Genomic DNA, 22621 nt, shown 5'->3' on the forward strand with positions numbered 1-22621 from the left:
TCGAATTGACCCCTGCATCCTAACTCATCCGATGGCGTCCTCATCACGACGGCCTGAACCTAAGCAGAGGGAGTACCTGCCGTGTTGTTGCTAGCAGAGAAAACCAACCAGCCCAGTGAAACAAGACCCCAACCAACCCACCTCAAGAGCACCTCCCCTTCTCTTTGCCTGCGATACAGCTTATTTATGATCACAAAATTCCACCCCATCTTCCAATCAGGGGATATGGTCCAATGGTAAGATACATCGTCCGTCCTTACGAACGTGTCTGGACACGTTCGTAAGGACGGGCGTTGGGATGCGTGGTTCGATACCGGCTATCTCCAAATATTGCGTGTTTTTGCTGCGATTGTGCATTAGGTCTGAAAGTCGGAGAGTGAGAAAGCGTCTGAATGCGAGTTGGGCGCTTGTAAGGACTGCTGGGCATCTTCGCTTCCGGGCTGAAGTCAGTACCTCACGCAAAAGAAGCCATCTTCACTGCATCTCCCAAGGAAAAACGCCGAAGAGGGCGGTCGCGCGTTATTCGGAATTTCATTCCCTCATCCTCTCTTCTCCTATATACCCGACTCTGGAGTCTGATCAAACCATCATCGTGCTTCCATAATCCCACCTCAAGTCCCCTCCAAAACAGAGACTCTCAAAAGTCCCATCGAAAGCACAATCCCATAAAATCAGACCCAGAATCCACATAACGATGCTTTGATAGGCACCACATCATTCCCCTGCAAGTGTGGCCTTGCTCGCAGAACGCCTATTCGCCCAACGCCCGAATAACATCAAACTGGATACCCACTAAAGCCTATCTTCAAAATTCCTCGCTCCTCCGTACCCCATTGCTTCTTCCATTGCATCTCTGTAGCGCGGGCCTCTTCGAAAGCGCGACGGCAGTCTTCCGGTAGCTCGTCTATCAGGTCTTGGCTAACGGTCTGCAGTCCATTTGGTCCTGAGGTGGGATCTTCCACGTGTCCGTCAGGTCCAGGGTAGCCGGCGTTGCTGATGGGAGGCGCGGTGTAGACCGTGTCGATGACCTGGAAATTGCGAGAGATGACCGCTGGCAGTGGAGCGAAGAGCGAGTTCGGATCTTGATCTTCTTCGTGATGGCCATTTGTTAAGTCACCGTTCGCCAGTCCGTTGGTAAGTCTCCTCTTCGCCGGCCTCTCGTCATCAGGAGGGATGTATTCCCACTTCGCATGCGTCGGTTGCATGATCTTGGGGTAGAACATCATATTCGTGTTGGCGTCATATACGCCGCCCTTGTTCGCGTGGCGCAGTGCCGTGAGGGATGCGTTGTATCTGCCGGCTTCTCGAGCATGCATGAACTGCCAGTTATGCAAAGTAATATTATTCCTTCGCTTCCCGACAGGTCCTTGCTTGTTTGGCACAGTACCACCTTGTTGTCGATAAACTTCACTTGCTCCAAACCAAGCAACGTAGCGATTGCGGTTGTACTCGGAACGATTGTCCGGGACGTAGTCATCTGGGTCTGCGAGCTCGCCTTCGACAACTCCATCTTCTCGTGCTTTGGTGACTTTGTAATCGTCAATGACCCTCTTTCCGCCAACGATGATTCTAGCACCGAATTCGCGAAAGACAGATCTTGCCGTGACGACACCAATATTCCGACCTTTGTAGCTGTTGGGGAGAATATCTCTGTCGATGAGATCTTTCTTCTCCTCCTCACCAACCACGACCTTGAAGAGCTTCGGGTGTTTCGTGAAGAAGAGGTAGCTGTCTCTGAAGCCACAACATCTGGCAGGCTCAGTCGACAACATGTAGAGTCGTTCGCCCTTGCCCATGATGGTGAAAGTTCGCACTCTATACTCTCGCCCTCCTTGTAGATTGCCGAGCTCATCAACCTTTTCGTCACCTTCGTCATCCTGATCAACCAGCGCTTCGTCCTCATAGACTTCGTAGACTGACCCATCCTTGTCGGTCACTGTCTTTGGTCCTTCATCTTTCGCGCCTTTCCTTCGTCCCCTGAAGCCTCCACGCGCTCTGCCAGTGCCAGTACCCGGAGGCCTCCCTCTCCGTCTCCGCGCTGGTGTCCCGCTTTCGCTACCTTCCTCGCCAGGCTCAGGCGTATCTTCATTGCCGCGCCGACTCGGACGCGATCTTCCTCCCCGCGCTCGCCGTCTCGGTATCGTTGTGATCGTCGGCTCTTCCTCGTCCTCATCGTCTTCCTCAGCAGCAGGAGTTGCAGCTCCCTCTGCGTCTTCATCCTCCGCATCATCAGGCTGTTCCATAATAATTTCCTCTTCGCCGTCTACCATTGTCTGATCTTCGTCCTCTTCTTCGGGTTCGTGTCGTGGTGTCGGCGTTCCTAGGAAAGAGCGAAGTGTCAGCGCGTGCTTTCCATCAATCCATCAATCGCATTCCCTTGCATCACCTCAATCCGCATTCCAGTTTCAGAGTTAGACTCACGAGTGACATTGAGGCTGATACGTGTGCTCTTGCGACCCGTGTGGTGGCCACCTCCCTTTTTGAAGGGCATCGTGCCGATGTTGCTGTGCTCTAGGCTGTGAAGATGCGCGAGTGACTGCTTTGGCGAATCGAGCTGGCTGGGCTGTGTGCTTGGCTTTGCGAGACGCGGCTGGCGAGAAAGCGCGATTTCCTCTTGCCGTTGCTCAAACCTTATTTCGAGCCTCAGTACACATCACGTGACAGAGCCTCACTTTTGGTACTGCACAGTACGATGCCGTCTCGGTTTCCGTGCCACGATATAGTCACGTTTCTAGAGCGCTTCGAACATGCAATCCAAGGAAACAGGAAGGGAGAAAGGCAGTTTCGCCCAAGCGAAAGCCCCATCGCCAGCCAAACCAGGCCGGCGAAAGGGTGTATCCATTTCATCCATTAAAATCAAAGCTATCCTCTAGTTTTTGGGCGAAGGTATTGAACCTTCCTCTTCTTAAACCCATATTTCTCAACGATCGTTATGATGTCGCTGCGATCCCTCCGCTTCCCGCAATCATCTCATGCGAAGTGGTATCTAAACGCAGCAAGCCAAAGTTTTGGACGAAAGCAAGCATTCAAAAGCCCGCAAGCTAGACGCAACCTATTCCGTGCGCTGGAGACCTGTTCCGCCGCAGTGTGTAGGGCAAGTGTTCAATTCTTCTCCTTCCCTCATTGCTGCAACCGGGCCTGTCCTGCACAACTACAGGTGCATCCATCTCGCCTCGGCAATCAAAATCATATGCATGAACGGAAAAGCAAACATCAAAGGCTCCAATAACAACTCGCTTTCCCCATCGCATGTCCCCATTTTAGCAGAATCAAGTTCCATTCCCCGATGCTTGATCCCCATTTTAAACGCCATGCTGTGATCGATCGGGTAATAGTGTAACATTGCAGTGTGAAAAAGCAAATCCCCTAGTATACCAAGTCCCGTATCCGTGATGCCGCGCGCAAAAACATGATGAAAAAAGTGTAGAAAAGTAGTGCCGCCCGAGAACATAAGACGTAATGATTCATGACTGTGCCGGCATAAGGTAGAGCGCAGATTTCTGCATTGAAGGTGAACGCCTGTGGTGAGCACGCGTTGCAGATGTCCATTGGCCGAGCCAAAGTCTCGGTCGTCGTCGTCGATGCAGCAATGTAAAGCCAGGACCAGTTTATTAGAAAGCTTTGTGCAGGTCGAATCAAGTAGCGTAACTTTCCATCTAGGTCCGGTCCTTAAGAAAACTTTTCGAGGTGGAGAGAACGCTGCAAGTGACGTGGTCTAGTATTGAACGCAGAAAGACGCCCAGAATTGGCGTGACTCAAGGTCGATCGTCCATAACAACTGCTCAGTAGTGTTCTTTAGATGCCTAACCCATGACAGTCTGAGCTGTGTAGCCGGACGCCAATGGGTAGGGTCGATAGTGGTGAGAGTATGCACAAGTCGAACAGCTGCAATCGTAGCGATGGGTAGTGTTCCAAGTGCCATGATCCCATCCGGTCGAGTAGGTCGGCGTCTGGTAGTAGGCCGAGTGGTTGGCATTGCCGTACTGATAGGCAGTCTGGCGAGCACGCTCCTCAGAAGCGCGTCGATTCGCTTCCTCAATCTCGGCGTAAGACTCATAGCGTGCTGGCCGCTTGTAATAGTCATCCACCTGGCGGGAGCTGGTAGACCAAGGGTCAGCAGCTGAGTAAGGTGTTGAGTATTGTGTGGAAGGAGCCGAGAATGGCTGCTCAAACGCACGAGTCGAGGACGTCGCTGTGTGTGGCGTCGGGTACGGCGAGAATCGATCGCGACTCGTGGTCGTATGGCGGTGCACGTTAGTGTCCAGCGGCGAGAGTCGAGCAGGAAGCTGTTGTGCTTGCTGGGCTTGGCGCTCGAGCTGCTTGGCGCACAACTCAGCATCATACTTCTTCCACGATTCGATCCAAGCCTGCAGGCCGTTAGATGCAAGTGGATCGACGTGAAGGCGCCATTCGAAGAGAGCGAGCCACGCCATCTCCAGCTTGTTCAGCTCCGCCACCTTGATAGCGGTAACGTCGGACCACGATCGGTTGATGAATGTGTTGTCGTCGAGGAACTTGCTGCCGAGGATGAGGGAGACTGCGAGGAGTCTGTAGATCTGGTTCTCGCCGGCAACGACCGAGTCTGGGAAATTGCACAGTCTGTCGTTCAGATAGTGCAAGCTGAGCAAGATGGTGGCGGAGGGTAGGCGCGTCGCAGAGAGCACTTGATGCACCCACTTGCGGAAGGATGGGTGGCTTTGCATCGAGTGTTGAAAGCTTCGAGTAGCGTCAATATCAGCCAGGCTGACGGGGGAGAAGAGGTAATCATACATAGACGCAGTTGCATCAGTCACGAAATCCGTCATACGCTCCATGTCGTAGTCGAGCTTGGCAGACACGCCGCCAGTTGCCTTTTCCTCCTTGGAGGCTTGACGTTGCTGCTCGCGAGCGGCAGCATTCTGCTGTTCTTGTTGCTGGAGTCGTCGTTGGTAGTCATCGGTGAACGATAGACGGTCGTTGATTCTCAGCGGTGGCAGAATTGGGGCGCCGATGGGCTCGTAGAAGTTCTGGATCGGCGGCAGGCTCGTGGTGGGCTGAAAGGCTCCTTGATGAAACTGGTATGTCGGTGGTGCAGGTGCGACTGCTGGCTGCATGTACCCTTGCTGGTAATCGTAGGCGCTGTCGTGGCGGTTTTGGCTCACTGGCTGCTGGTATGGATCTTGCGAATAATTCATGCTGCTGTAGTATCCGGAACCAGAGTCTGGGGGAGTGAGTGGTAGTTGACCGGCCAAGGGCCTCTGATAGTAGCCTGGCATCGTTGTAATGAGGCAGCAGAAGCGCAGAAACGGTGCGTGGATGCGACCTGAAGATGTCAGTTTTGTCCGGAAAGTTCCATGTCAAGGAAAAATGGAGTGAACAATGTGCGCACCGTTTCCTGTCCTTCACTCGCACCGACAAAGACCGAGCACCTTTTGCGAGCGGTGCAGAGCTTATTGCCTCTTAACCATGCGATGAGGTCCGATGTTAAGTGTTGCTAGATGTGTTGGATTGATGTGCGACAGTGGATTGCGCAGGATGTCTCAGGTGTCGCGCGCACAATGAGATCGGGAGACTTGGTGAAGTGATGTCGATCTTGGCAAAATGATGCTGCGACTCACGCACTGGAGTCAGAAGCTGACGTGTCGACGTATGCGCGAGTGGCGAGGGTGATTATGACGCGCGAAGATGGATGCGCGGACGGTGCTCAGTGAAGAGGTCGCCCAGGTGGTAGTGAATGAGTGTCGGTGTACGTCGGTGACGGTGGTTGTGTCGTGCCGGGAGAAACAAGCGTCGGTGTGTAGGAAGGCTGAAGCTGCGCGGTCTCAGACTGTCAAGCGGGCGAGAAAATGGCAGACTGGACGAGAGGCTGATGTCGATGTCGTCGTCGCCGCTCGTATGGCAGTCGATGGGATGGCGAAAAGTCGAGATGCGCGTGCTGCTGCTGCTGCTGCGGCTTTGACCGTGGCTGAGAAGCGACTAGAATACAGGAGGGCCGGAAGGGGAAGAAGCTGAAATACGAGTGCGTCGTCGCGGGTGATGAGGGTCGGTGGGGGCGGGCGCGAGGTTGGTCGACGGTCGTGCTGCCTGGCTCTTACGAGCACCTGTTGCCTGCAGAGTGCACGGTGGTGTAGAGAAGGAAGGCCAGACAGAGGGCGAGGGCGAAGGCGAGGGCGAGAAGGAGGTAGTAGCGTGGAAGAACAGGCGGAGCGCAGACGACGGAATGGGATGGGTCACAGGCGGCCGCTGCTGCTGACGACGAGCAAAGTCCACCGTGTTCCAAGCTCCGTTGTCTGTGCGCCGTGCTTGCCCGCAAGATTAACAGCCGGAAGTAGCCGCTGCTCAACGCTTGGTGATGCTCGGCGTCTCCTGGTGCAGAAATTTACTGATGGGACGAAAAAGCTGTCCGCCAGTTTCCTGCCTTTGCCAGGTGTCGCGGCGGGCAGCCTGCTTCGTGGTGCCGCTGCCACAGGAGTTGTGATCGCGGGCGAGAGGAATGTGTGACGCGCACAATGGAAGTCTTTACCACGGACACACGCAGACACGCAGACACGCAGACTCGAGAGGTGCATGACGGCTACGGTATCTGACCCGGCCAGGCTAGGCAAAAGTACTCCTGCACATCCGGTGGCAGCAAATAGAATGCTCGCCTTAATCAATTGCGCCGACTGGCCCATCAAAGCGAGCCTGTCCTCGCTCCGACTCTTCCCTCCACCGCCACCGGCCGAGCGACACAGCTGGCTTTGTGGATTCATCACGCGATGGGATGCGCTGCCATGCCATGCCATGCCATGCGATGCGATGGATGCTCATGAGATGACAAACTGCTTGCAATCTTGCCCGCCGCTCGCCCCGTCATTGACTCCCACCACTCACGCTTTTTCGTGAAAGAATTGCCGGCTGGGGGCGCGTTTCCTTCGTCGTTTGCGGACATGTCTTTGGTCATGCTTTCATCAAGCCAAAACTCTGTTCACACACCGCACCACCTGGCCCCCCGAAGCATCGTGGAATTCCAAGTCTTACGTACCGCTACCGGTCATACCATCCAGCACACATCATCGTCATTACTGCTGCTGTTGCCTCGGCGCTCTCCGGCTTTGCCTCCTGCTGCATTGTGTGTTGTGTTCTACTTGGTGGAGTGGGTGTTGGCACTGTTGGGCCAAGATCCTCGCCATTTCATTTTTAGACCGCAATCAATCATCCCATCCGTCGTGGCCCGCATGCGGACATCACGTACACACCACTTTCTGCAGCCGTTGCTACATATGTATCTGCAGCAAGTCACAACTCCCGCGCTCCTTGAAATCTGCCGCCTGCCACCGGCGAAATTTCCTGCCTACAGGCTACAGTCGGTACAGTATGATCGATGATGAGATGTGTGTGATGTGTGCATACGTTTCGCTACACTACCTAACCTATCGCATTCCCAAGCCTTCCGCCAGACAGGTTCCCGGCTCGAAGTTGAAATTGCCTGTGACACGTGGAGAATTCTCCCGTTTCGTGTCGCGTGTCGACGCAACCTCTCCTTTCCAGCGGTTGCAACAAGAAAGGCGAGGCGACTGCTGACTCTCATTAATAATAATACCACTGTGAACACCAAAATCCATATCTTCTCTCAGCCAACATTTCGCTCTCCGTCCAGCCCTGTCTATTGCACTGCTATTCCCGTTCGCTGTGCAGGGCTCCTACACTGCAGATCTGGAGGCGCAGGTGCTAGCTTTCCACATTAAGCCCACGCCATTGTTCTGCGCCGAGTCTCGGCCTTTGAGCAGTGTCTCGAGTAAAACAGAATAATGTGAGGCTGTTCCGGATGCATGTGGAAGACAATAGGTACCTTCCGGAACACACGCTGCTGTTGTCCGCGCTGTCTCCGAGACATCAGCTGTCGGTGGAAATCCGGCCTTGCCTTGCCTTGCCATACCGATTGGGCACGCCAGAGTCGTGCAACTTCCTGCGAATCTATGGTATTGGTGGGAGTAGCAGCTCGGAGGTGGATGACTGTTCCTACTGACTGGTACCAGCTCCCGCGTATCTGCGCTCGCTCGCATCCGGTCTCAGGCACTGCTGCCCGAGGTCAAGCGCCATGGCTTTCACAGGCACCTTTGCATCTGCCGGCTGAGAAGATCTCGTGAAGACCCAGCATGACCGTTGACAATGGCGACTACTGGCGAAAGACTGACGTACTGGTGCGAATGGCTGGGCTTTTGTGCAACATGGACTTTAGCCAGGAATGTTCTTTCTGTGCCAGTGGTCGACAGACGTTGGTGAGCCAAAGACGCCAGAAGATCCTCGAGGTGGTTGCTCCTGGCCTGGACTGCCAGACTGCAAAGATTAAATCGCCGAATCACACGTCAGGACCAGCATTCTTTGCACGGTCTGGGAAGGAGCCTCGCCATGCATCGTTGTCTCACAACAGCACCACGCTCCACGACCTGGAGCGAGATCTGATCCGATCCATTTACTCATGATCACAGCACGCATGAATTGATCACGAATTCAGTTGACAACTTGACTCTTCGATTCGAGCGTTCCCGTCAACCCCTTGCCGGCGACAAGTAGAGTCATCTTGACAGGACCATCCTTCTAGCCTGAACGAGGAGAAAAGGTACGTTGTGTGCTACGCTATTCCTTAGTCTCTTGTGAACTCAATATCAAGCATTTCCTCCCCTATTTCCTTTCCAATTGGACGTTCCACACATACTACTAGATCTGCTGGAGTACGGATCCTCCCAGTTCTCATCATGAGCCTGATATGAGTGAACTACGAGGCTTCAAGCTTGGCATTATTGAAATTTCATATCAATGAGGCCTGTCTATCAAACCATGCCACATTCTCGTCACTCTAGAATTAGAGCATATGTTCTCCTAGTCGTTGCTGTCCAGTTCAAAAAGATTGGTGTGAAGGTGCAGGTAAAGTCTTGGCGTGAAAAAAAGTCGGCTTGCACAAAGCTATACTTATGATACTATATCTCTTCCTCAACGCCTACACTTCTACAAGCACTACTGAAGCAAAAGAAGAGAATGTGTCTACCGAGCCATACTGATGATACCACATCTCTTCCTAAACGCCCAACCTTCTACAAGCAATACTAAAGCAAAAGAACAAGATCTGTCGACCGACTGTACTAAGGTTAGTTTTGGAGACAGGTTCGAAGGTCAAGTATAACTAACCACTGATGGGACTCGAACCCACAATCTTTGCCATTTCCCGTAACCGGAAAGCAACGCCTTACCATTAGGCCACAATGCCCAAAACCACTGGTCATAAGACAAGGTTAGTCACGTGAGATGTCAAATACTATATATACGCTATAATCAGCCGCTAAGAGTTACGGAGAATTCGATTAACTCGAGATATTTAGGGCACTAGCGTACTATATTATATCTATATTAACTATAAGAGATACTAGCGTTTTATTATATAGTTTTATTTAAAATAATAAATATAATATTATTATAAATATATAGTACTAAAAACTAATAAAAACGTCTATATAGTATTCTAACGATATATTAATAATATTACGTATATTATATATATAAATTAAAACGTATATTACGGTATTTTTAATACTATTTATATCTTTTTAGTTAGTCTAGCCGGCTTTATATACTTATTTAGCCTAGTCTAACTAGTCTATACTATATACGATTATTTTTAGTATTATTTTAAATCTTATTATAAGGTTTTATAAATGTTAAACGTAAGAAATTTAAATATCGGGCGATATCTAGTATAGTATAAGTAAAATATAATATCTAATTTAAGTTCTTACTAATATTTTCTTACGTCTATAATATACTAATAACTCTATATCTTTATATATAGTAAAGTACGCTAAAGTATTATAAAATACATTTCTTATTAATCCTATACTTAGGTAACTTAGCCTAGCCCGGCTCGGCTCGGCTTAGCTCGGCTTAGCTCGGCTTAGTCGACTCGGCCCGATTTGGTCTAGCTCGCTCTATATCTGTAAGCTCGTAGCCTATAGGCTCGGCCTATAGGCTTAGCCTATAGCGTAAAGTCTATACCGCAGCTTTTTCTTTCTAGACTTGGTTTTTGGTGGTAATACCCGCTATTAATAAGTAGAGTAATTAACTAGGTCTTTCTAGGATACTCAGAACGTAATAATAATATCCTATATAGTAGTAGAGTATTTAGTATATAGTATAAACTATAGTAGAGTATTTGATGTATAGTACAAACTAATACTAGCTTACTAACTTTACTAATCTATAGACTTAGCCCAAATAGGTAGTATACCCTAATTAGGTAAGATGGCGGAAGGGAGTAATCCCTAAAAACGGTATCTAGTAAGTTAAAGCTAGCGTGCTGCCTAAAGGAATTGTCCGTACCTTTATAAAGTCCCGCCCGCACCTTTACAAAGTCTACATCTAACGTTTTTAGGCTAGCTAACGTTTATAAGGATTATCCCCGTCCGCTATCTTACTTAACTAGAGTACAGCTATTCTTACTACTAGCTCTATAGGGAGATAGTTACTATCTATAGATACACTAGATCTATAAGGGACTAACTATCTATAGACACTCGAGTCCTAGTAGTAGCCTTCTTTTACTTTTTATTTCTCTACTAGTATACTTTTTTCTAATAAATTTAGTAAATATACTTATTACTAGTAATACTATAGAGAAGAGATAGGCAATCTTTATAGATATTCTTTAGTTTAGTTAATAGTTTTCTAGCTACTAAAGCCTCTTATAGCTCTATAAATTATATATTAGTCTTAGTATACTATATACGACTATATACAAGTAACAAATTGTCTAGTAATATATTTAAGTTCTAGTATAGGATTTTAGTAGATATATTCTATTTATATTTTTTAAAAATTTAGAGCTAGCGCTAGTACTAGTTATAGTTCTTTTAGAACTAATAATAGTAGTACATAAAATATACTAAAGAAAATAAATAAATAAAAAGAAATAAACTAAAAATAGTAGAAAAATACTAGTAAGACAAAAGCAAGAAACCGAAAGCAATCTACCTAGATTAATAAATCGAAACTAGTAAAACTAAAATAGTTATAGGAAAGTATTAAAATAAAAGCAAGTAAACAAAACAAACGAAAATTATAAAATAATTTAAATTTAAAAAATAATTCATAAAATAAGCTATAAAACAACCTGTAAAACAAGCTAAAAAGATTTTATAAAAAATATTTTATAAAGCAATTAATAGAATAGTTAGTAGAATAGTTAATAGAATAGTTAATAGAATAGTTAATAGAATGGTTAATAGAATGGTTAATAGAATGGTTAATAGAATAGTTAATAGAATAGTTAATAGAATAGTTAATAGAATGGTTAATAGAATAGTTAATAGAATAGTGAATAGAATAGTTAATAGAATAGTTAATAGAATAGTTAATAGAATAGTTAATAGAATAGTTAATAGAATAGTTAATTGAATATTTAATAGAATAGCTAATAGAATAAGTACTAAAACAACTATTAAATGCAGTAGCTACTAGCTAGAATAAGAAATAAAACCTAATTACAAACCTAATTACAAACCTAATTACAAACCTAATTACAAACCTAATTATAAACCTAACTACAAACGTAATAAAAGGCTTAGTAGAAAACCAAGTAAGAGCCTGCTGCCTAAGGGAAATACTTAAAAAATAGTATTTAACTAAGCTTAACTAGTGCTAGTAAAGATTTAGAGAAGGCTAAAGTATAAGCTTATAGCATACTAGATAGCAAAAGAAATATAGAAATCAAACTTAGTACTATAGTATAGTAAAGGACGGAAACTAATACTACTACTACTAGTAGTAGTAATAGTATAGGTAACCGAGGGTAATATAACCTATAACAATATAGGCAGCTATGTTTAGTAAGATAGGATAACAAACATGTCGCTTAGGCTAGTAACTAGAGCCCTATAATATAGGCACTATAGAAGTGTAATATAAACAGTATACTATACGAGGTTAATAGTAATCTGTCTATACTATAGAAGGAGGCCTTAGGCTCTTTTATAGGCTTAATGCCTAGCCTATAGGTATAGGGCCGGTTACTAGCTAATAATAGAGAGAATATATCTAGTAGAGGAGGGTTATTCTAGTATTATATACTAGAAGCCGCTTTTTTGCTAAATACGAAATAAAACAATTAGAATTAAATAGGCGCTATTTAGTTAAAAGTTAAACTTAAAACCTAAAAGCCTGCCTCGATAAAACGTCGTTAGTACTTATAGTAGATAGAAAACTACATTATCTATAATACTAGGCTATAGTAGTGCTAGCTACCGTACGTAACGTAATCTATTTAAGAATAAATAGTTGTACTAGGTAGATAGCTTAATAGACCTAGGGGTAGAGGACAGTAACTAGAGCCCTATAGTAGAGACACTATAGAAACGGGACAAAGGCAGTATACTATACGAGGTTGATAATAGCTATTCTATACTAGAAGAAGCTATAAATGTGGGCTTTCGTAGCCCTGCAAGTGCTACTAGGGGTGTGCTAGTTGCAAGCTAACACTAGCGCCGGATATTTATAAAGACCCCTCGTTATCCTCCGTCTTGCGATTTCCTAGACGCTTTGCAAGCCACTCTCGAATCTTATCGATACTAGCAGGGTCTAGCGCTCCGGTTTAGTATAGTAATACCCGAGCTCGATGAAGCTTAGCCTCTAGATATATTTCCTTTTCCTCCTTATATAGCTTGTCGTCGAAGGAGCTCTATATTACTAACTATCGATCGGCGGCTAGTATACGTAGAGGTCTTATTGCCTTTAGAACGTAGAGTTAATACTAGTTTTAAACGTCTTTATCTACTTAGCGAAGCTCTAGAATAACTATCTTAATAAGATTAAAGTAATCTTCGTATTTAATAAGCTTAACGAAGTCGTTAAGATCGGGTTAGCTAATTTCGCTATTGTCGTTATTTGCTAGGCATTGCTAGAAGTCTTCGGCGAGGATCTGGAGCTTTATAGCCCAATCGTCGCGGCGTAGGTTGTTTAGAAGGTCTATTAGGGTAGTTCGGAGACCGCTGTCTATGTTACTATAAGAATTCTATCGGTATAAAATGTTTTCGATGTTTGTTGCTAAGTCTTAAGCCTTAGGAGGTAATCGCGTCTTAACCGCGTCTATATTATATTAAAACGTAGGAACCCGTATTAAGATCTCTTACGGCCGGCATCTTGCTTAAGGCAAACTAATTACCTTAAAAGTTAGGGAGCACTATAGACGATCTAAGTAGGAAGAGAAACTAGATTGCTGCTATAGACGTAGCGTAGTTGAGTGCAACGAGCCTAAGAAAGAAAGCCAAACACAGTACGGCTAAGAAGCTACTCGTAGAGGCGAAGGACGGCAAGTATAAGAAGTTAGGAGCTAGCGTACCTATATTAAGAACACTCGTTTAATCGCAGTAACACTTTTAGAAGCCTACTCTTAAGGAGCAGTTGTCGCAAGCGCTAGTAGACCGCGCCGATAGCTCTATTAAGCGTATCGTTCCGGATAACGAGATCTTAGGCTATACATTAAACGAAGTTGCGTTTTCGCGCGGTAGAGGTTTTTTCTTACATTTACTATCGAGGAACGTATAGCTAAACTTAGCGTACGAGAGAATAATCCTACTAGATAGAGTCCCGCCGCGGCCTAGGTATATTATATATATAAAGCTTGTTATAGGTTAGACTAACGAATAATTAGATTAGCATATCTATCGTTGTTGTTTATAGACTTTATATATAATAAAACTACGATTAGCAACTTCTAACAAGCTAGTTATCGCGCTAGGTATTATTAGCTAGTAACCGGCCCTATACCTATAGGCTAGTTTTAAGCCTATATAAGAGGCCTCCTTCTATAGAGTAGACAGATTACTAACCTCGTATAGCACATTGTTTATGTTACACTTCTACAATGCCTATATTGCAGGGCTCTAGTTATTAGCCTAAGCGACAGTCTCGTTATCCTATCTTGCTAAACATAGCTGCCTATATTGCTATAGGTTATATTACCCTCGGTAGCCTATACTATTGCTATAAGTAGTAGTAGTAGTATTAGTTTCCGTCCTTTATTAGAGCCGAAGGTAGGGCTATCTCTTTATATCTAACAGGTTCGGGTATATTAAAGGTGGTCTCTAGGCACGAATAGCTATAACCGAAGCGAGGGCACGATAAGAGCCTACGATATAGACGATACCGAAGTATCTTAAGGGGCCGTTACGACAAGTAGAGAAACCTCTTAACGAGGGCATCGCTTTAACCCCGAAAAGCTACAAACCCTTAGGACTGTTACAGCTTAGGGCCTAGTCTATAACTATAGCTAGCTTCTAAGGACTTAGCTCCGGGTCGAAGACCTATTTAGTACCGCTTGCTCGAGATAAGCCCCGCCTAAGGAGGAGATAGATTAATTACCTATCGGCCTTGCTTAGTTTGCTAAGACTATCTATACGATAGCAATTTCTAGATTACAGGTCGGATGCCTAGATAGTTCCCCTATTAACCGGGTAGATTGCTTCGGGATTCGCTACCTCGTTCGGATAGTGCTTAGCCTTCTACTAGAAAAAGAAGGTCCCCGCCCCCCCGCCTAGCTAAAGGAGATAACGATAGTTAGTAAAGTGGCTAGTTTCTAGGATCTAGGTGTAAATAGAGATTGCAGTTCCTTCCTCCGAGCGGCTTTTATCTAAATTTACTAAATTAAAGCTCCTAGGGGTGTCTAGGCGACCTCTAAGAGGCCGAACTCTAATACTACCCTAGGGGTAATATTAGAAGAAAACAGCCTAGCATACTATTTTCTCGTATAGCGATATCGAAACAAACTAAACCTACAATATATACTAAAAACACTTTCCTATAGCATTTTATTTCAACTACTTTATAACAATCGAATAAGCTCTAGCGAAAGCGAGTATTACGAATTAGCGGAATCTTCGGAATCTAATAACCTACCGGACCCTATTAACGAAGAAATTAGGCGACGACTAGTTGTTATAAGCGCTATCGAACTAGGGGCTATCGAGCCTTCTACGCCCGAGGCCCTCTACAATGTCGTTATAAAGATAATTTAAGGGCAAACTAACCTTCTCCGTTAGAATAGGCGTCGCCCGCTAGAGCTAGGAAGTAGTAGGAACCCTTTGTTCGAAGGGTGGAACGCTACGGCGTACGTAGAACGCTTTAAGGATAACTTAGCCGAGTACGGACTTAAAGAGGAGTCGGACTAGTATAAGGTCCGGTCCCTTACGAGGACTACTATTACTGAACTTTACCGAACCCTTAGAACCCTAGTTAGCTACCTAGAAAAGGACGACAAGTCTAATGCCGACTAGGAGGTCTTTAAGCAGGCCTTTATAAGGGAGTATCGGGATCGCGATAGCCGTCGCATTAAAGGCAGTCGTACGTAGCTTAAGAACCTCTATATAGAGAGGCGCACCGAAGATAACGACCTAAAGGAGTACGTCCGCGAGTTTGTTAAGTTAGCGGACGGCATCGACTAGTAGGACCTCGAGAATTCTTAGAGAACGAGGCTGCTTCTTAAAGGGTTGCCGTAGTCTACGGCTAAGCGTGTCTTCCGTCGCTATAAGCTTAGCGAAGCCAATCCCGAGACCTTTAGGAAGTATAAAGAGGTCCTAGAGGCTATTAAGGACGACATTAATAGCTCCGCCGACGTAAAGAAGTTTATTTACGGCGAGGACCGGAATAACCTAGCCTAGGTAAGGAACGATACCTCGGGAACTAGAGGGCCTAAGTTTCTTCCTAAATCGCAAAGTAGTCCTAGTACCGTAACTCCTACTATTACTAAGCATTCTTAGAACGTTGCGGACTTAGCTAAATCCCTAGCCTAGCTCAACCTTAATACGAAAGCACTATAGCGAGTTAGGGAGGTCCTTAATGCTAGTATACTAAAGGATGTGCTACTAGTCTACTAGGTCTCCGATCCTAACTACCCTAAGGCCCCTTTAGTTAACGTCTACGCTATACGAAAGATCTATTCTAACTTGGATAGCAAGTGCTAAATATGCGGCGGTTTCAAACATATTTAATTAGACTACCCTATCTAGAAGGAGCTTCTTAAGAGGAAGCTCGTTATATAAGTAAATAGTCGGTTCTACTATACCGATACCGGCGACAAGATTGACTTCGAGTAGGATCGCAGAGCCCCGAAGCTGCCTTAACTTAGGAGTCTTCTAGAGAAGAAGTATAGTAGCAAGATCGAGTTTAAGGATACTAGGAATAGTACCCTCGCCGCTATTACTAAACGAGAGACTTAGAAGGTTAGGGCAAAATAGGTTAAGGAGCGGAGCAGTAACGGTACTACTAAGCCTATTAAAGTCAACTTTGTATCTTAGGACCCGGACGCAGTTACTAATGTTTACGCGGTTACTAAGAACAGTATAGATATCTACGCTACTACAAGGTCCTAAACTTAGTCGTCCTAAACCTAGTCCTAGGGCAAGGGTAAGAGCCCGTAGAACCCTACCCGCCCTAGTGCGGCAGCCCCTACTAGGATACTTAAGAAGTAGGTAGCTAACAAGGCTAAGAAACAGCGAGAATTAGTCGCTAAGACTAAGACACTCTAGATAGCCGAAGACCGTGCAACCCGAGCTAGTATAGCTACTCCGGAGGTACTAGAGACTCCCGATATCGATATAGAGGATAATACTACCGACCTTAGTAGTACCCTAGGCCTAGCTAATCTGCCGGCCTACAAACGAAAGTTAGCCGACCTAAAGAGCTTTCGCTTTAATAGGTATATAAAGAAGTATAGTGCCGGGCCTACTAACTCTTACGATATAAAGGCAAATGCTCTCTTCTAGGCTTTATAGTTCTTAGACCTTAAGTCTAACGTGTCTATAGGAGAGCTTCTAGTATACGGTTTGCCTACTAACCTATTCTAGAGCCGGATTCCTAACGATGCAACCTTTATAAAAGACCTTATAGCCCTCCGACGCAAATAGGGGCGAGAGGACTATATCGACGTCTCTTCCCTATAGTTCCTTCCTAAATTTTCAGGGGCCTAGGAGTTAGTAGAAGGCGAATTAGTAACCTACGAGAGCTAGGAGACTATCGATAATGCTAACGAAGAGGGGATTAAGGAGATAGGCCGAGGGGATAATAATGCCGACTCTGCTTCGGTTTTAGTTTCTATTAAGGCTGTCCGATTTACTAGCTAATAAATCGGTCGAGTAGGACCTCCTTAACCTAAAGAGCTTTACTCTATCCCTAATAATATAGACCTTTCCGCAGTTACCCGTTCCTTTACCGTCGTTCCCGCTATCTATATTTAAGTTACTATCGGAAGCTATAGTTAGCAGTTGCTAGTAATACTTAATAATGGTTTAGAGTTACTTATTATAAGTAAGCGCTAGGCTAAACAGCTCTAACTACTAATAAACAGAGATATTTCCCTTAGTATATAGGGAGTAAATAGGGAGGTTGCGCTAGTAGGTGCCTACTACAATGTTATAGTAGACGCCTTTAGTATATGCTTTTCCTTTACCTTCTAGATTGCCGCTAACCCGAATACGCTAATTATTCTAGGTCGTCTATAGTCTCGCATAACCCGGGGTGTCTAGCGCAACTACGACGATAGCTCCTAGGAAGGAACTATCGCTAACTAGAAGGGTAATCGAGTCGTGTTTACTAGTTATATCGGAAACACTAGCTACAAGTCCTACGAGGATATCCTTACTGCTTCTAAGCGCTCTTCGGGAAACGCTATAGCGCGGTTATAAGACCGGCAATCTGCGCTATAAGTTAGTATAGCTTAAATAGGTTATATCTAGAGGTACGCCGCTCCGTACGTTAAGGCAAGTTTCTAGGCTCTATACTAAGGAGGCGAATGCTCGAAGCGATAGCGAGTATAACAATACGGTAACGACAACCTAGTACACGAATCTCGGTAATAATACTATCGTAGGTATCGCCGCCGGAAGCGGATCTACCCGAGCCCGAATCCGAACTAACTAATTAGAGCGCCGAGCTAATGCTACCCTAGGGGTGTTATTAGGAATCTAACGTTTTCGCCGGAATTATATATCAGGATTACTAGCTATATACCTACCGACTTAAGGAGACTTCTAATAAAGTTTACGCGCTGTTCTATTACGCTAATCTCCGGGCCTAACGTTAAAGAGAGAGGGCTCGGGTATTACGAGCGGTTAGTATATATACCCTATATAAGAGGGTAGCTAATAAGATCAAGCCCGTAAAGGGCAGCGTATACATAACCGATAGGTCTAATCCTAGCGGAAATCCTAACTAGCGATAAAGGTGCCTTAACCGCGAAGCGATGTTAACACTTAGGGATAGTCTATACGACTAGAGGTATATTACTAAAAAGTTCTCCGCTATTCCTAGGGGATCGAGGCTAACGCCGGAGAGACTAGCGAACATTAAACCTAGCATCGAGCTTTCGGATCTTGAACTAGATTTGCTATACGAGCTTCTATATAACCGCGAAGCCGTATTAGTATATAACTTTACGCATCTAGGCAGGATTAACCCGGAGGTTACCCCTCTATAGAGGATCCGAACGATCGAGTATAAGCCTTAGGCTTACCTAGGGTTCAAGCTAAACCTAAGCCTAAGAGGTATAGTTAAGGATATAATACGGCAGCGTGTAAAGGCTAGTACCTTAGAGCCTTCCTATGCCTCGTATCGCAACCTATACTTCCTAGTTTAGAAGAAGACAGCTCCTAGGGAACTAAAGAAGTACCGCCTAATTAACGCTATATAAAAGTTTAACGTAGTTACGATTAGAGATGCTAACCTCCCTCCGGAGACTAATAGGTTCTCGGAAGCTTTTGCTAACTGTATTATAGCCTTACTAGTTAATGTTTTCTTAGGCTACGACTAGATCCCTCTCTATCCTAATAGTAGAGACCTAACTAGTTTCGAAACGCCTCTTAGACTATACCGACAAACTACCCTTCCCTAAGGGGCGACCAACTTAGTAGCCCAGTTCGTTCGTATTATAAACTAAGTCCTCGCGGCCTATATCTCCTATATAGCGATGCCTTTCCTTAACGACATCGGCATTAAGGGCCCTAAAACTAGGTACGACAATAAAGAAGTAGAGCCTAGTATCTGTAGGTTCTTTCTCGAATATATTTAGAACCTCGATAGTATCCTCTACGACCTAGAGCGAGCTAACCTAACGGTATATAGGGAGAAGCTTTAGCTCCTATATAAACGAATAAACATTGTCGGGTTTGTAACTAATAAGAACGGCCGCTATCCTAACAATATACGGGTCCTAAAGATTGTATCCTAGCCCGACCCTACCTATTAGAAAGATGTCCGGATCTAGCTTAGAGTAGTCTCCTACTTCCGTATCTAGGTCGAAAACTTTGCGTTAGTATATAAGCCTCTATACGCCTTGCTTAAGAAGGATGCAGAGTTTAAATAGACCTCCGTTTACTAAGCCGCTAAGGATAAGGTTACTAAGGCACTTGTTAGCGCGCCTACGCTTATCTCTATTAACTACTCGGAAGGCGCAGGTCTACTAATTGTTGCTATCGACTCGAGCGGGGAAGGCTACGGCGAGATACTAATATAGTATAATCGTAAGGAGCCCTCCTTACGTTACCCTATCCGGTACGAGTCCGGTCTATAGAAACCTATCGAGGCCCGATACGATACTAGCAAGCGAGAGTGCCTTAGTGTCTATAAGGCTCTTAAGAAGTTCCGACCTTAGCTCTTTAGAGTGTTCTTTCGCCTAGAAGTCGACGCTTAGACGCTAGTCTATTAACTTAACCGTATAGCCTCCGACCTGCCTAACTCTACGATAGCTCGGTAGGTTGCCTAGATCTATTTGTTTGATTTCGACGTCTTCTATATTCCTAGTAAGAAGTATACTAGACCGGATAGCCTTTCTAGAAGGCCTACTATAGAAGAGGATATCGCCGAGATAATAGAAGAAGAGGATATCGACGCGGTTATTAACCGCACCTTCTTTACTACCTTCTATATTAATGCTATACTAGTAATTACTAGGCCTACTACCGACGACTAACCTAGTAACTAGCCTAACGAAGACCCTACTACTAATAACGAGGGCTAGGACGATACTAAGGCGGGCGAACTAGGTAGGGATAATATCCTTAATAGGGTCTACTCCGACGACTCCTATAACATCGCCTACTTCCTTACCTATACGAAGAGAGCTCCCGGTCTATTAAAGAGTTAATACCGTCGTATTATTTGCTATTCTCGGAGGTTCCTTGTTAAGGATCGCATCCTTTAGCGATAGGCTATAGTTAATATACCGCTCTAGCGTGTTATTAACGATCTAGTAGCCCGATAAGAAATCCTTCGTTCCGTTTACGATAAGCTCGGCTACCGGGCGGCAGAGGGCACCTTCGATGTCCTTCGTCGTCGGTACTAGTAGGACGGCGTATAGGCTAATGTCTTCCGCTACTATAAGAGCTGTCCTAAGTGCAACTTTAGGAACAGCTACCGGCGTCTAGGAGAGCTACGTATCCCTACTACCTAGTTAGTTAGGGAGCGGTAGTATAGCGATAGGGTCTATCTTAGCCGCAATAATAGCCTATATATTATTCGAGAGGGTCTTTCTCGATAGCCGGAGGCCTATTATTTCTATAAGGGTTGCGGTGCTATTAATGCCCGTAATATAGCTACCTTCCTATTTAAGGATCTGTTTTGCCGCTAGGGAACACCTTACGAGGTTATCTTAGACAACGCTACGAATAATATAGCTAAGGAGGTTTAAGCGCTACTTGTTTCGTATAGGGCTAAGAACGTTCGTATCTCCCTATACTATCCCTAGTCGAATGCTATTGTTAAGCGCGGCTATCGGTCGTTAATTAATGCCCTATCTAAGATAACTAATAGTAGCGATAGATTAGTTCCTATTTCTACCCGCGTCCTAGCCCTTCTCTAAGCGGACCGAACTACTATTATCGATACGACTAGACTTACACTAGCGGAACTTATAATTAGGAGGGACGCCGTTCTTCCTATTAAATTGTCCTATCGCACGTACGGCGTTTACGATTAGGGGTCTATTCGTACTAGGGTAGACCTTCTTACCCTACGGGCTAAGGCTCTTAAGGATATAACTACGACTTCTTAAGAGGGTCTTGCTCGACAACGTCGGCTTCGGGAAGAGGCTAAGTAGTATTTTAATAACTATAATACTGTTAATTGGGAACCTCTAAAGGTTAGCGATATAGTCCTTCTATACCGGTCCGAACTAGAGTATAGTTACTCCTATAAGCTAGCCTTTAAGTAGAAGGGTCCTTATAGAGTAAAGGAGGTCCTTCACTCGGGTTCCGTATACCTTCTTTAGGAGCTAGATAGTGCTACCTTAAAGCACTCTTACCCTCGGGCTAATCTAAAGAAGGTCATTAAGTTACGCGAACCTGCCTGCCCTCTACCGACCGAGGAGGAAGTTAGTACCTCTACAGACCCTCTACCGTCCTTAGATACCTATCGGGAGGAGGATCCTACCGCTATTATAGATCCTATTCTGCCTAAGAACTATGCCTATCCCTAGATTCGTCTTAGTAAGCTATTAGGAATAACTTAAGAATAGAGGGAGGGTTATATACGGATTAACTATATATAGAGCGTTTCCGATATTAATTCCGATTCTAATAGTAAACTAGACTTCTAGCTATCTAACTCTAACTCCGAGGAACCTAACTAGTCTAGCGACGAAGACCGCCTAGAATTATAGCTAGATCCCGAGACTAAATAATTGCTTACTCTTCCTTACCTCTACCTACCTCTGCTACGTAGCTTCCTTACTCTTGTCGATCGTTCTCCGCGCTATTAATGCAGTGCCGCCCTATACCTTTAGTCCTTACCTATTGTCTGTTCCTACTAATGTTTATACTCTCGTTTGTTACTTTTAGTTTATCCTATTATTGTCTTTTGCTTTTGCCTTTACCTTCGATTAATGTTGCTATAACTTTATTCCTTCGCTCTTGTTTCCTTAGATAGAACTATACGAGGCGTGTTTTCCTAATAATATCCCGGGGATAGCATTAGGAAGATAGCCGAACCTAACCCCTCTACCCTTCTAGGACTACTTCCCTCTAGATTCCTAGTCTCTAGTAACCGCCCTTAGGTAGCAACGATAACAAGATACTCCGCTAGAGAAGATTGTTCCTACTCTAATTAGTATTAGTTACGTAGGATACTAAGAAAGGGAGGATCCCTCTCCCTTCCTAGCTCTTAAATAGACGTAGCAACCTAGGCCTATAGCCTCTAAGAATAGGAACCTTAGGCCGCTAAGCTTAGTGTCTAGAAGAAAGAAGAACGCACGGGCTACGTTTATATGCCTGCTACTATAAAAGGTAATACTACATCTACAACGATAGTGCTATAGGCTAATACAAGCTACGCTAGGCCTAGGCGATTTGCTCCTAGTTGCCGAGCATCTCTAGAGAAAAGCTAATGCTACCCCGGGGGTATTATTAGTCCCGCTAGCCTTACTACTATAGATTACTACTAGGTACTCGAACTAACTAGTCACATTTCGAGTGCGCGGGAATCTACGAAAGCTAGAGGTTAACAAAGGCGCGTAGTCGCTACTAGCAATTAGCTAGATCGATTGTTAAACTTTAGCCGCTCTACTAATAAAAAAGTCTCGTATATAGCTTTACTTTTTAGGGTCTATATATAATCGTATCCGTTGCTTACC

The 22621-nt window shown here is 45.2% G+C and overlaps 3 protein-coding genes and 1 non-coding gene across 4 annotated transcripts; 1 reads left to right on the forward strand and 3 right to left on the reverse strand.

The window, feature by feature from the left end:
- Positions 1-513: 513 nt before the first annotated feature.
- MYCFIDRAFT_149234 (uncharacterized protein) lies at positions 514-2294 on the reverse strand. Its single transcript, XM_007923395.1, has one exon. The coding sequence runs from the start codon at positions 2268-2270 to the stop codon at positions 777-779; it is 1494 nt and encodes a 497-aa protein (XP_007921586.1). The 5' UTR covers positions 2271-2294; the 3' UTR covers positions 514-776.
- Positions 2295-2785: 491 nt separating this feature from the next.
- On the forward strand, positions 2786-4227 carry MYCFIDRAFT_206069 (uncharacterized protein). The gene is made up of 6 exons (XM_007923396.1): positions 2786-3005; positions 3034-3316; positions 3359-3389; positions 3423-3456; positions 3486-3562; positions 3598-4227. Exons 1-6 carry the CDS (start codon positions 2933-2935, stop codon positions 3613-3615), a joined length of 516 nt encoding a protein of 171 aa, XP_007921587.1. The 5' UTR covers positions 2786-2932; the 3' UTR covers positions 3616-4227.
- On the reverse strand, positions 3813-5255 carry MYCFIDRAFT_118701 (uncharacterized protein; the record flags this gene model as incomplete). The annotated part of the gene is made up of 2 exons (XM_007923397.1): positions 3813-4716; positions 4771-5255. Coding segments are annotated over 2 exons (1389 nt in total), but the record flags the coding sequence as incomplete, so codon positions are not given.
- Positions 5256-9144: 3889 nt separating this feature from the next.
- On the reverse strand, positions 9145-9226 carry MYCFIDRAFT_t14. The gene has a single exon. It is a non-coding gene; the product is annotated as a tRNA-Arg (tRNA).
- Between the last annotated feature and the right edge of the window lie 13395 nt (positions 9227-22621).

Source organism: Pseudocercospora fijiensis (assembly GCF_000340215.1).
Source record: "Pseudocercospora fijiensis CIRAD86 unplaced genomic scaffold MYCFIscaffold_1, whole genome shotgun sequence".
Lineage (NCBI taxonomy): Eukaryota > Fungi > Ascomycota > Dothideomycetes > Mycosphaerellales > Mycosphaerellaceae > Pseudocercospora > Pseudocercospora fijiensis.

Bases quoted from the DNA above. Each gene is read 5' to 3' on its own strand.
- MYCFIDRAFT_149234 (XM_007923395.1), bottom strand. From the start codon at position 2,270: ATGGTAGACGGCGAAGAGGAAATTATTATGGAACAGCCTGATGATGCG.
- MYCFIDRAFT_206069 (XM_007923396.1), top strand. From the start codon at position 2,933: ATGATGTCGCTGCGATCCCTCCGCTTCCCGCAATCATCTCATGCGAAG. The intron at 3,390-3,422 runs GTGATGCCGCGC...TGATGAAAAAAG, and splicing joins GTATACCAAGTCCCGTATCC to TGTAGAAAAGTAGTGCCGCC. The intron at 3,457-3,485 runs GTAATGATTCAT...TGCCGGCATAAG, and splicing joins GCCGCCCGAGAACATAAGAC to GTAGAGCGCAGATTTCTGCA.